A 14787-nucleotide genomic window follows, 5' to 3' on the forward strand; every position below is an offset into this window, starting at 1 on the left:
TCCACATTCCTCCAGCCCATCAGGGTCTTTGCTGAGCCTCTACTGTGGTCTAAACCTATAGTCCTGGTCTAAAGATAAAAGTCCAGGAGGCTAAAGGGATCAGACACCCACAGTGCAAGGGTTCTAAGCCGTCAAACCTCATCACACCTGTGCATATCTTGCAGAAGAGCCCAGGTTAGCCTTCCTGACTTTTCCATCCTCCAGGGATGGGTGAACTCCCATTCACATACCTCGCTTGACCTTCGGGGGCCTGAGGCCATCCCCCTGGGCCAGGGTCTCCCAGGCCTCCCGCTCACGCCAGCGCCTCAGCTGCTCCTCTCGCATCTTGTAGAAGAGGATGTGCTTCTGTACATCGCTGAGCTCGGCGAGGAGCTCAGGGTCGATGTACATGTCGTGCAGGATCTGCTGCAGCATGATGCCACCTGCAATGCATACAGCAGAAGGAGAGCGGACCAGGGCAGCCAGGCAGGATGCCCCAGGCCACGCTTCAGCCCTGGCTCCTCACTCTAGTGCCACTTCCAGCACTCCTTCTCTGTGCAGAAGCATCACTCTGCCTCAGCTCCCAGCCAGCCACAAATGCATCTCCTCTACCCAGGACAGCAGGGGACCAGGCAGCAAGAGCCAAAGCAGCAGCTGGGACCTTGCAGCCACCAGGAGTCCTTCTGTTGGGTCACCGAGCACTATCCCAGCAGCACCTGTGTCTTGGCCTCACCTCGATTTCTGGAAAAACAGGGAGGGTTCAAGCTCTAGCTCAGCTGGGCAAGGCCCAGGCCCAGCTCTGCCTGGGCCAGTAGGTGTCGAGTGATCTGTCAGTGGAAGGTAACGATGACACCAGCTGTATCAATGACACTGCCCTGGCCAGCTGAGAACTGATCTCTCCTCTGCAGATAAGAGGAGGGAGGAGGCCGTTTTGCCTAGTAATTCCCTATCTTTGGGGCCAATTTTAAACAGAGGCCAGAAGAGCAGGCCAGGAACTTCTGGGTTCCTCAGCCCCACCATCTACCTGCTCCACCACTGCCAGCCCTCTCTTTTCCAAGCCATTTGGCAGACTGAGGTCATGCTTTTAAAACTTTGCTTTGCTCTTATCAGTACCAGAGCCAAGGGGGAAAATGAAATGGTATCAAGAGAGACCACTGAAAGGAGTGCTGTCATAGAGTTCCAAGAAAGGAAGGAAGCCAGATTTTCTTTCCCCTTTCCCCAAAAGGAAACTCAAACTGGGCATGTGCTTACAGACAAACCCCCCAGGGGCCGATCTGGATGGTTGGTATTGATCTCCTTGTTGTTGGAGGTATCTGGAGTTCACCAAACAGGAAGAATATGAAGCTGCCTCCTCTCTGTGCCCTGATCAGAGGCGCCTGGGCAGGGCAGGATGACAGTGCCTTCTGCTTGATGGGAAGCCACCTCTGTTTGGCCATGAGGGTGGGTGGAGCTGCTGCTGCAGAGACCAAAGCCTCCCCACCCCCCCAAAAATAAACAAAACCTGTGTTCAAGGGTACTTACAGCTAGCTGCCTTTTTATTCAAATAAGGAAATGGAATTCAGAGACAGACAGGTGCTGCAGATGGACTCAACCAAATTTTCAAATCTAACTTCCTGTTGATGGTTTAAAAAATGTAACCCCACCAGGGGAAAACAAACAAATGAGTACAATTAGGCATTGTGGCTTGGTAGTTGAATTGGTAACCTTCGTATCCCCTTCTCTTCCCTTAGGACTGAGGGTGGATCCAGCACCTGAGTGATGGAAGAAGGTGGCAAGTGAGCTCCTCTGTTAGGTTAACTCACCCAACTGCAAGGACTAAGCAGGTTCCACCCAGTTTTAAGCCCTCAAGGTCAAAAGAAATACAGTCAGGAGCCCCTTCTCCAGAATCAGACAGGCCCAGTGTGACCCAGATCTTCTGGGCGCCTCCACACAGGTGTTTTGGCCACATGACAGAGCTGCAGCCTTGGATCCTGCCCTGCCCTCTTCTCTCCTTTTCCCCACCTAAAGGACTCCTCCAGGGGCCCTGGCTCCCTTCGGTTCTTGACTGACGGTCCCCAGCCTCCTCTTGCTCTGACTTTCCTGGCCTTAACCGTGGCTGGGCTGGAAGCTCAAAGTCCAGGGAGAATTCTCGACAAGGGGAGGAAGGCAACCGAGGGGTCTGGCCTCCACCGGCGGCCTCTTTCTTCCTTTCTGGACTCCCCAGAAGCCCAGGACAAGAAGGGGCAGAGGGCAGAAGAGAATGCTGTTCAGAGCAGCAGTACCCGCCCACTGGGTGGGGGAATGGGCATGAGGTCCAGTTCTCTGGCAGGGTGGTGATGGCGTCCTCCTTGTGGTGGGGGCGGAGGAGGATGACCCTGACTAGCTCCGGGTCTTGTACAACAGAACGGACCTCGCTGGGGGGAGGGGTGCTCCCCGGCAATCCTAGGTCAGTGGGGCAGGAGGCCAGGAGACACCGAATCCCGGGGCCGTAACCGCAAGGCAGATCGCAGACGCTCTGCGAGTTAGATCGGATTTCCGGAAAGAAGAGGTGGGGCCGCTGGGCGGTCCTGGACATCACCTCCCACCTGGCTTCCGCCCGTCGCTCAGGCCGGGCCCGGCATGGGGCGCCCTCTGGCGGCCGGACTGGGCGCCGCTGGGTTTCGCAAAGAGCCGGAGACAGGAAGTGCTGGCGAGGGACCAGGGGTTCTCAGACCCGGTTAAGGTCGCCTTCAACCCCCTGTATTCTGTTTTCATTTCTCATTGGCCATGTGATGTATTTATTTTTGTAGTCTAACGCAATTTTTTCAGGCCCATGAGCTACGCGCATGCAATGCTATTGTGCAAGTGACTGGAAACCACCTGAAAGTCCCTGGTGAGGTCAGGGGTCGCCCAGTGCAGAACTGTATACTCCTGTCAGAGTGGGGTGGATTAGTCTTGGTCAGGGGAAAGGTCCAAGGCAGATGAAATGAAAAGGCAACGTACAGAACACTGTGCACAGGGTAATCCATTTTTTAAAGTCTATGTTTGAACATGGGAAGGGAGAGGAAAAAATAAAATAGAAATTCTGATTACTTTTGTATGAACAAAGGAAAAGTACGGTTGATTTCACATCTAATTGTTTAGCACTGTTTCTTCTTGGAATGGGGAGGGAGAACACTTTAATTTTTTCAGTGTTTTACAGAGTGATTAAGATACACTTATGTAACTCACATGACTGAAATCAAATGTACTTCAAAAGTCCTAAAATATGAACTACAGACACCAACATCTGAAGATGAGCCCCTGTGGGCAGGGACCCACCCCGAGAGGGGGACCACAGGCAGAGCCAGACCTCCCTATGCCACTGACTTCCAGTCAGTGTGGACAAACCATCCATGTCACCTCAGGTTCATAATCTGGAGAAGGGCTTCCGGACATTACTGAAACAGCTTTGTCACTGGTGTGGAAAGGGTGGAAAACAGGAAGCAGGGAGAATAGCCACCAGATGCTGGCCAGATCCATGGGAGAGGGAATAAAGGACTAAACAGGCATTGTCAAGGGGGTCAGATAAGAGCAGAATTGGGGGTCCCAGAGTCTCTTATCCAGAATCTCTGCTTCTACTAAAATCCTCTTTAAATCAAATCAGAGCATGCCATTTCTCTGCTCAAAGCCGATTTTACTCAAGTCCTCCCAGGGGTCCACAGGCCCTTCATGATCAGCCCTACTCCACCCCACCCATCAGATGGAACCCCCCACCCCTTCCACCTGGTCATTGGCTACAGCCTGCTGGTCTCACACTAGGCAGCAAATACACTAGAAATTTCCCTTCCCGGGGCCTCACAGTGGCTCATCCCTCTGCCTAGACCTCACTTAGCTCAGGTACCAAATTCTAGTCTTGGCTCAAACTTTTATCTCCCCTATCCTCCTGATTCCACCTCCCTTCCTCTGCTCTGTAAACTATTTATGTGGCAGTAAAATTTCTTTCTGTCTCTCCCTGCTGGATAATAAGCACTCCAAGGGCAAGTCCTTCTACCTGGTTGGTCACGGATGTATAATGTTCCTTAGCACATGGCAGTGCCTAGTAAATACCTGTAGAAAATGGATGAAGAAGGAACCTTCCAGGTAGAACTAGCCAGAGCCTGTACAAATGCTGGGGAGGCATCCAGAGCAGGGCTCTGCAGAGAGGATGCTGGACACTTGAATCTGGCAGCCATGGGCTGCATTAGGTGGATGGATAGCCTTGTCACAGGTCACCTGCTTTGGCTTCCCCAGCATGACCACATGGTCCCTCAGATAGGGTCAGTGATGGCCAGACAACCGTGTCATCTCCTCTACAGTTACGGCAAAGCCATTGTGGAAGAATCAGCTACAGGAGGGCCGTCCTTACATTCTGTCCACCTTCCCTTGCGCATCTTCACTTGGGAAGCTGCTCCTAAGAGCACTCATAGGGTCTTACCTGATCTCAGTTTTGCAATCCAAGGGCTCAGTGAAAGTCAACAGTAGTTTCCGCTTGTTACCACTTAAAAATCATGGGCATAGTATCAATAGTGTCACCTCATGAGTGAGTGACTTAGAAAAAATTGGAGGTATATTTTCGTAAAATAAAATAATGACTTAAGGGAGGAAGGAGAAGAAAAAGCAAGGTACAAAGTAAGATCCTGGTCACTACAGAAACCAGACATATGAAATAATGGGAATGAATTTAATAAAGTGGGGACCTACAATGAGGAAAAGTAGACCTTTCTGCTGAGCATACCTAGACTTTAAGTTGGTCTAGGAACACACTATGTTCACAATCAGAAAAGACCCAATATTGAAAAATATCCAATTGATCTCTGTATCAGCGGTTCTGCAAGAATGGTTCCCAAAGACCCCTACCTCCTGGATCTCTCACCCTTGCAAATCCACCTTTCATATGTATCAGGGTGGGTCTGAGTGACCAATCAAACATGGCAGAAAGGAGCATACCTTCCACCAGACATGTGATTTCTAGCTCAGACTCTCAGCTCTCATCATGCACTCAGAAAATCACACTGTGAGGCCCATGAGCAGAACTGAGACCTGATGCTGGTCATGAGTGAGGTTGGAAGAGGATCTTCCAGCTCCGCTTGGGAGAAATCTCAGCCTGGTCAACAGTTTCATTGCAATCTCATGAGAGATGTGGAGCCAGAACCACTCAGCTCAGCTACTAGATTCCTAACCCTCAGAAGGGGTATGAAAGACGTGTGTTGTTATGAGATGCTAAGTTGGAGGATAATTTGTTATGTAGCAATATATAACTAATACAATCTCTAATTTATCAACAATATTATTTCAAATCTGAAAGGAAACTGGGGCAGAGGCTTTATAAAATGATTCAAGTTAACCAAAAGAATGAATAGATGAGGGACTGGGGGTGTAGCTCAGTGGTAGAGTACTTGCCTAGCACATGGGAAGTCCTGGGTTCAATTCTCAGCACCAAAGAAAGAAAAAATAAAAATAAAAAGATGAGACCAGATCCCCATATACTGAACGACTATTTAACTCTATACTGCCAGTATTCCAATACATAAAATTAAACATTTCAGTACTGTTAAAAGAACAGGTGGATGGAATCAAGAAAGAGCTCCACTAAATTATTAGCATATGATCAAAATAGCACAAAGAGAATGGATGTCCAATAAATGAAACTAAGATAATTTGCCAGGTCCCTGTCCGTTACCTGGGATCCTACCAGGACACTCCTCAGTGGTCACATCCTTGTGTGTGGGGGCAGGGGATCTGTGACCTAACTAAGGATCATTACTGTGACATTGTCATAATAATGAAATTTTCACAATAATAATATGGCACATCTATAGGATAAAATGCAGTACAGTCATTAGAACTGCAGCTGAGAAGAGTTTTGGCATAAAGAAAGTGCCCAAGATGTGTTAGTAAAGGGGACAACAGGCCCTGAAATTGGATGTATGTAGTATGGCCTCAGTCTTACATAGCAAGACAAAGAATAGTTTGAGCCCCCACTCCTTTCTAAGGAGTATAATTTGACTTATTAAAAGTAAGGGGCCAGATATATATATACATATATATATATATATTGGTGGGGGGTGGTACTGGGGATTGAACTCAGGGGCACTCGACCACTGAGCCACATTCCCAGCCCTATTTTGTATTTTATTTAGAAACAGGGTCTCACTGAGTTGCTTGTACCTTACTTTTGCTGAGGCTGGCTTTGAACTCATGATCCTCCTGTCTCAGCCTCCCAAGCCACTGGGATTATAGGTGTGTTGGTACCACGGCTCCTGACAGGAGCCAGTTATATTGTGTGCATGTATGAATATGGAAAAACAAATTCATCATTATGTACAACTATAATGCTCCGATTTTAAAAGGTGGAAAAAAAAAGGAAAAAGCCCTGCCCTTCTGGATACCTTGTTAGATTTGGAAGTGAGGCTGGGAATTAGGGATTGTGATCCTCAGAGAAGGCAGGGGAAGACGAGAGGGAGGGAGTCATCTAACCTGGTTAGGAACCATCCTGCCCCAAATCTTTATCAATGTGATTTAATTTACAAAATGCTTGCTGTGAGATTTCTATTTAAAAAGTGAACTTTATCCAATTCTGCAGAATAGAGGTGGAACTCAAGAGAGATCACTAAAGAGAAGTGATCTCTGTGCTTTGAGGTACATGGGCTGCTAGTAGCATGGTCAACAAAAATTAGCAAAAATCATGTAGAAGGCTTGGAGTTTTCCTCACCATAGAACTGGGGGCATCCAAGTATCTCTAAAGGGCAGGACACCCATGCTAACATTTGTAAACAAACAAGCAAAACTGCTGTATAATGCATACACACACACACACACACACATTCCAGCAGAGCTCATGGTTGTAGCCAACTAGACCTGTGTCACTCACACAGGACCTTACCAGACCAGTGAGCTCCAAGGTCTTGTTTTCGTGGTTCAGTTTCCTCATCTGTACCTGGGTACAGATGAGCCAGCCAGGCACACACTGAGTGACAACATGAGTTCTGTTTGTCTGCTTCTTAATCTGGGGCCTGGTTCCTCATTGATTTGGTGAATCAAAATAATATTAGGTGGGGAGTGTGCTGGGATAGCTAATTCTCTCTGCCTACAGAGCTTCCCCATACTCATGGCTTAAAAGGAGACTTACATGCTAGACAGGTATGGACTTGGGTCTGGGATTGATAAACAAACATAGGGGATAATGAGCTTATTTTCTATCATAGTCACTAACTTGAGGCTGCTGTCACTTGAGTTTCCCTCTAAGGTCTGTGTGCAGTAGGAGGGAGTGGGACCAACCTGCAAAGACAGTAGAGGAACCCATAAGGAGGTCACCTTGGAGGTGTCAAGGTCCCTGCCTGCCCCAAAGCCCTGGTTCTGCTCTGAGTCTGTGAACATACTCCTGTCCTTAGTGGAAGTGGGAGACTATAAAGCCCCCTTTTTGCTTAACCTGAGTTAAGGTTTAGACCACTGCAGCCAGTGTCTCCTGACCACCCAGTGGTTTGCCTCTGTTTCCACCTGTCTTGTCATGGATGCTATAGAGAAGGGCAGGACATGAGACCACAAAAAGGAGAAACTTGGGTCTTTCTGATGGCCTGTTTCCCACAGGGAACCTTTCCAGACCTCCAAATCCAGCCCTCACTTCCTTATTGGATGTAGGCTCTTAGAGATACGCAGTGTCCCAGGTCCCCCTCCTTTGCTTCACTGGCAGAAGCCATGACACAATGAAGGGTCAGTTTCTAGAGGAGCTAAATCTCCTGCTCACAGGCTCTGGGTTGGCAGGGTGGAGGGAGCAGTGAGATGGCTGCGCCTTTCCACCACCGTCTGACACAAAGGATGAATACCAGCCTGCACCCTTGTCCCATAAACCTCTCCTAGAAACTCCATCCTCCTCATAAGAAAGCCTGTTCATCTGACCCCTCTCCTGAGGCCACTCAGCACTGGTTTAATAGACACCAACTCATAGCCCAAGGTTCATACTTGTGAATTCCAAGGGCGGGTGGGAACTCTGTTGTCCTAGACAACCAATGCTATGAACAGCCTCCCATCAAGCCTGCCCTGGTCTCCTGGGTCCTACTAAATACAAAGTTAGCCCTATCTGCTGCCCCACTCAGCTGCAGACAAGTCACATACAAACCTCAAGCCCACCCCACCAACCCAACCTAGCCTGACCAGTAGTGAGAAGCCATCCTTGTCCTGCAAGTGACTGAGAACTGGAGAGAGCCCCTGCTGCCAGGTTCCAAGGCTCTAGGAGAGCCCAGGGGCCCCCATCCCCCATGTCCTTCTCGGTGGAGCAGTCAGGGTAGAACTGTCAATATTATGTCTGTGTGGCAGGAGGGTCTTTGTCAGGGGTTTCCTTTTTGTATCTCATTTAATTCTCAGAACAAGATTATGAAGCTAGCAATTCTATTACTTCAAGTTCATATTTGAGGAAACCAAGACTTGGGTCACACAGCTGCTAAAGGTGAATCCAGGACTAAAGGCAGGTCTCACTGAGACAAGAACAGCTCCTGCCCTCCCATGCTCTGCTCTTATTCTAGACTGGATGGTCCTTCCAGGGCCATGCAGCTGCCACTCCCAAGAACTCTAGCTGAGCCACACTGAAGGGCAGTGTGTGGAGGAATCAGTGTGTTGTCTGTCCTCCAGTCTGGACACAGCCCACTCTCCCACCCAGAATTTGAGAAGCCCACTGCTTTCAGGGCACTCTATAGAGCAGAGAAGGCTGAACAAAGACTGTGAGGCAAACCAGCCAGCACCCACCCCAACCTGTACCCCAAATTCCTGCAAAGAGAGATTTAGGAAGTCAGGAAATCCAGTTCATCTTCATTTCGCTAAACTGTGACTTGGGGCATGGAACACTGATGTCCAGTGTCTGACCTCCCTTCTTATTCCCAGGTCTTTGCCAGGCCCCTGTAGTTACCTAGTTCTGGCCAATGGACTGTGAATATAGTGATGTAGTCCCATCCAGGTCTAGCTCCCAATATCCTCCCTGGTCCTCACCCTCGCCCCAACCACCAGGTGACTAGAGATAACTCCAAGGAGCTCTAGGAGATAAGGACATAAGACTGAAGGGGACTGGGTCCCTGAGAGGCTGTATGGAGCAGAGTATTCCCCACCCCAACCCCAGAAGCCACCAGAGAAAGTAACATACACAAGAAATAAACATTTTTTCGAAATCATCAAAATTTAGGAGATGTTAGTTACAGGGGTTAGTCTGTTCGGATTCGTCCCTTATGTAGCAGTTCTCAAACTTTAGTGTGCATTAAAATCACTTACAAGCTGACTGACACAGAACACTGACCCTAACCAAGTATCTGACTCCATGTACTTGGGGAAAGAAGTGCATAGAATATGCATTTTGAAGTGATCTGGAGGTGATGCTGTAATTGCTGACCCGGGGACCACACTTTGAGAACCATGCCCTAACTCATAAGCTAGTGTTGGAATGACTGTACTATTCCCATTTTTCTGAGGAAAAGGGATTTAATTCCTGGCTCTTGCATTGTGCTACATCAGCACACACACCTGCCCACATCCTTCCTCACTGATGTGTCCTGTGAGTTAAGTGTCATCAGAGGGAGGGACAACAGTCCTTAAAGTGGAAATTCTAGCTGTAATCCCAGCTATGCTACTTCCCAGTCATCTGGCATCTAGCAAGTTCATTGGTCTGAGTCTATTTCCTCTTTTGTAATGGAGTAAATAGTTCTCTCCCCACCTGTCCAGCAACTTTGGCACCACTATAGATTTTCTGAGATTTTCATCAGACTGTTGCATTTTCATAGTGGATAAAAGGAAGGCTTTATGGCCTTACATGCCCCAGTTTCAACCTCAATCCTGAGAACCACAATGAACACTCACCCATATTGCTTCCTCAAGGCCTGTGGCTGGCACCTATTCTGGTATGACCTTAAGGAAAGGAGTTGGGGTGCTTAGCTTGGATGTTGAATGTCCCCAAAAGTCCATGTGTTAAAAGGCATGATCCTAGGGCTGGAAGTGCAACTCAGTGGGAGAATGTTTGGGTAAGGCCCTGGGTTCCATCCCCAGAACCACAACCCCACACACACCAAGTCCTTGGTCCCCAAGGTGGTGGTATTGGGAGGTGTTGTGGACCTTCAAAGAAGGTGGGACCCTATGTGAGGTCCTCAGGTCACTGGGGGTGTGAAACCCCAGCCCCATCTTCTCTTGCTTTTCCTTTTTGGCCACGGGGTAAGCAGTTTTGCCTGCCAATGCTTCTGCTATGATGTCCTGTCTCGCTAAAAATCCAAAGTAATGGACCAATCAGTCTTGAACTGGAGCCAAAATAAACATTTTCTCTTTATAAGTCAGGTATTTCACCTAGTGATAGAAACTGACTAACACAGGGAGGTTGTAAGAATTAAAAAATTTAAAAAAAAAACACCAAAATTGAAACATTAAAATGCATGCCTTTGCCAGTTCTAAGAATTGTTTTACAGTGAGGAGGGAAGGAAGAATTCATCAGCTGGGGCTGGGGACCCCCACACCACTGTTATTTAGAACATCCACTACAGGTTTCCTTCTCTACTAACAAAGTCCTACCACCCTTACAGCTTTCAGGAATCTCTGAGATTCACAGAGAAAAGAAGTAAGCACACTTTAAAATACAGCTATGCACTGGGCATGGTGGCACACACCTGGGAGGTTGAGGTAGGAGGACCCCAAGTCTGAGGCTACCCTCAGTAACTACAGCAAAACCCTGTCTCAAAATAAAAAGGACTGGGGATATAGCTCAGTGGTAGAGCACCACTGGGTTACATCCCCAGTACCTAAATAAATAAGAAAACAAAAATTTAAAAAATGTGCAGCTATGCTTGAAGAGATTCAAATATATATGTTACAAACCAGAGGCGTCTCAGAAATCGTTCAGACAAACAAGGGGTGAAGATGGCACTAAAATCTGTTATGGTGGCTACTCCAGGGAGTGAAGTATTCAGCATCTCTTGGCTGGTCAGTGTATTTAACTTTTAGGATAGATGGCCCACTGATGACAGAGGAGTCAATTTCATCCTCAGAGTAGGGTGATACCCATATTCCTGGATTTGGTCACTGACGGTCGGTGAAGTGCCTGGCTGAGATGCAGAAGACAGGCTAGTTGTGATGTGGGTGGAACTTAGGCTTGGGGGAAGAGAAAATACGTTCAGCAGTTTGGCCTGCAGCGATTGAGATATCTGCTAAAGCAAGTTTGCAGTGGCTCATGCCTGTAGTCCCAACTACTCAGGATGCTGACGGAGGAAGATCACTTGAGCCCAAGAGTTTGAGGCCAGCCTGGGCAACAAAGCAAATCCCTTTTTATTTAAGAAAGAAAATAAAAGGTTGTTTGTTTGCTTTTCCTTAGTTAAAACAAAAAGCAAGCAGATTTGTAGACATGGGCTTTGCCGGTGGCAAACATAGCTGAGCCACCCATTCATGCTGAAAGGACCCTCAGGATGCCTCCCACAGTGGCTGTCCCTTAGCTGGGGCATCTAGGTGTTCCAATTCCCAAGCACCTCTTTTCATTGTGAACCACTGGCTCCTTTGGATGACCTGCCTGCGTTCTATTTTTAAAGTGAGCTCTGTTAGAGGGACAAGAGGTGGAAGGGAATTGGGAATAAGTGAAAAAAAAAAAAAAAAAAATTCTGAGTGTCTTCAGTGGAAACCTATGCATTGTTTGGGGCACACCCTTCAATTTATCTTATCCTAATTCTAGATCTTCATTGCCTTTGAGCTGTTCTACAACTCTCTATGTTGCAGAGTTATTGTCAACAGATATACATATATTCCAGAGATTCAACTGCCCCCCTCCTGAAAAAAATCCATTTTCAACATTTAACTACATATGGATTTGTGATTCATTGTGATTCCTCCTTTGAACTGTTAATCTTACCAACTCCCTTTATTTAATGAATTAAATTAAAACCTTGACGTGTGCATATGTAATATTTGAGTTATGCTTTTTTTCTTTCTTTCTTTCTTTCTTTTTTTTTTTAATCAATAGGTGGACAGCGTTACTCTCTGTCCAGGCAGCACAAAACCCATGCGCTACCTGTCCCATCCATATTATCCCAGATAAGTATCCAGCCTGGGCTTGCATTCCTTTAGAGATAGGGTGCTCAGTACCTCCCAGAGACATGCCAAGCCATCCCATATTGAACTACTTCTGTTGATTTTTTAAAAAAGAAAATATAAAAGGTTGAAGTGGCCACCTTAGAGAGAGAAGAGGATGACACCAAGCCCTGGTGGCAATTATTGCCACACTCTACCTAACTTTTCCTGTCATTCCCACAGTTTTGAGACACCAAGTTTTTTCTCAGGGCACCCTGACAAGCACAGCAGGGCCCATGTGCCAGTCTCACACATGTCCCCTCACTCTCATAGAGCCAGCATGACTGCAGGCTTTCTATACCTGGTCAGATGAGGGCACTTGGCCTCCTCCAGCAGGTCCTAGCACTTCTCTGGGCCTCTGTTCCAGATGGGGTCCACTAACCACTCAAGGTAGACGTTCTGAAGTTTTCGGAGTGCATTAGTATGCACCAGGTCCTGCTATTTCAGCTTACCTCTATCCCTGTGAACCATCCCTCTTGGGCCCCTGGGCTTCAGTGGCAATCCTGGAACCCCTGATAGGTGGAAGCCCCTCTGCTGCTTTTGAGGGCTAAGGGGCAACTTCTTTGGTTGTGAAAGATTCTAGTAGGATCCATGCTCCAGGCAAGAGGCAACCCCCACCCCACCTGGTATCCAAAGGCACAGAAAGCAAACAGATTTTGAACTCCAAATGCCTGAGGCTCCCTACAGACCTGCAAGCCTGTGCCTAAAGGGACAGGGAAATGAACATTTCATCCTACTCATTTCACTGGGCTCAGAACTTGAGCTATATGACATACAACCCAGGCAGTTCAGTGGGTAGGGACTAAAGTTACCAATCAAATCCCCTTAATCTCCAAATTATATTAGCAATAACTGGGGGGGTGGGGGGGAACCATACTAACTAACCTGGACCTATGTTAAATGTTTTACCCACCATATTTCATTTGATCCTTGAAAGGACTGAGAGAGGGTGGGGGTCCAGGACACTATCTCACACACCAGAAATGGCCTGGCAGGAGAGGCATACCCAGCCTGAGCGCCACTCATTAAGATGTAAGTCCACCCCTTGTAGAATTCCCTTACATGTTACAAATCCTACTAAGAAGTAATTCCATGTGCTTTTTTTTGCAAGTGCCTGTTAGAGCAAAATCCTGCGTGCTACCCTAATGTCCATCTACAGTGTGTGTGGGGGGGTGTTGTTAGCATCCAGCATCCATCCTCCATCCTACAGGACTCTGCTTCCCCGCCACATGGTTTAAGTGAAATGAACAGGCAGGAAGGCCTCCCTTCCACCAGTGGCTTTCCCACATGCTGCACCCATCATGGGAGTTCATGGCTTGTCCCAGGAGAAATGGTTCTCCCCTCAGCCCAGAAGATGGGGACACCATGGAAAGCAGAACAGAAAGGAAACTAGATCCTGTTGACTTCACCCAGTCACTTGGATCAAACCAGCCCTGAAATTCACCCCACCTCTGGACTTTCCAGTTTCCAGAGCCAAAACCCTCCCTTCATTGTTCAGGCCAGTCTGAACTGGGTTTTCTATTACCTGTGACTGTAAACATACTCCTCTGGTCTGAGGGCAAGGTCCCTTTGTTGGTGGCACAGCTCCATAATGGACCATGTGACCATGCAAATGCACCACGGATCAGTATCTCAAGTAAAACTAATCATGAGATACTATGTAAAATGATTGCCATTTGTGTGAAGATCTGAAGACACTTGCTGGAAGGATACTTTATCATGGTTGCCTCTGGCAACAGAAAAAAAATTCACTTTACACTCTATTTAGACTGCTTTTACTTATATTTTAAAAAGACTCATTTAAAAGTTGTTTTAGGTGACAAGATTACAGTCCAAGGTGGTAATTTATTTTGGTAGTTATCAAGTCATGCTTTCGAAAGCCCTGCTGAGATACGGGACACAGAACACGGAAAAGGCGAGTGAAGAAACAATCACCTCCAACCCGTGTAAGGAATTCTTACTCTGCCCTCTCCAGAGCTGGGACCCCATGGTACCCTCTGGAACAGTACCCACTTAAATATATCCTTAGCTTTTTGTCTTTCTTTCTCCTAAAGTTCCATAATAGCCTCAGTCCTACAGTGTTCATTTAATATTGCTGAGGCCCCATAAAGCCCCCCAAAGCTTTCTGAGAATGAATATGGTTTTAATGCAGCCTTTGGGAAGGAAAGGCCAGTTAATTGTGACTTTGTAAGGAGCTCAAAATGCCCTAAAGGTATATGGTTCTCTGGATCTTTGGAGAGCACCAGATAAATGAGAAGTCCTGCAGGTGGCCCAGTCTGCCCTGGAAGCCCAGCAGCATCCTTTGGACATGATCAGACTGAAGCACTTCTACTGAGATCCATCACTGAGGACAGTTCCCACAGCTCAGGGCTGACAAACTAAAGCCAGCCCTGTAGTCCTGGAGACACAAACACATTATGACATGGGAGCAAAGGCCCACGTGAAGTACTGATCCTCCCCTCTAATGGATATAGAGAATAAAAAGATCCCCAAGATAATGAGATCTGGGAAAAGGGAGTGAAAAAATGAAGGCAAATGTTTTCTAGGCACCGGCCAGATGCAGATAGGGAGGGTGTGTTTTACCACCCTTAAAGGAAGCAGTCTCTGGGAGGTGTTAAGCTCTTCAAACACCATCTGCAAACCATGACCAAAAGGTTTGCATACCCAAGCAAACTGATAGATGCTCACTAGACCGCCCCTTGAAATAACCTATATAAATCCAGTCCCTTTCTTTGTTCAGGGGCTCACTTT

General features: G+C 47.4%; 1 protein-coding gene across 10 annotated transcripts in view; it reads right to left on the minus strand.

The window, feature by feature from the left end:
• Window positions 1-14787, minus strand: part of SH2D4B (SH2 domain containing 4B) — a 107191-nt gene that overhangs the window by 90126 nt on the left and 2278 nt on the right. For 3 of the 10 annotated variants that reach the window (XM_079136090.1, XM_079136093.1, XM_079136092.1), the window contains exon 1: window positions 230-10128. The exons of 2 other annotated variants lie outside the window; for them this stretch is intronic. In XM_079136090.1, coding sequence (XP_078992216.1) covers window positions 230-414 — 185 coding nt within the window. In that variant the 5' untranslated portion in view covers window positions 415-10128. Of the gene's footprint in view, window positions 1-229; window positions 10129-14787 lie in introns of those variants that run through there. 5 more of the 10 variants (XM_079136086.1, XM_079136084.1, XM_079136087.1 and 2 more) reach the window with 5 other exon arrangements.

The sequence above is a fragment of the Sciurus vulgaris genome (genome assembly GCF_902686455.1).
Source record: "Sciurus vulgaris genome assembly, chromosome: 4".
NCBI classification, from domain to species: domain Eukaryota; kingdom Metazoa; phylum Chordata; class Mammalia; order Rodentia; family Sciuridae; genus Sciurus; species Sciurus vulgaris.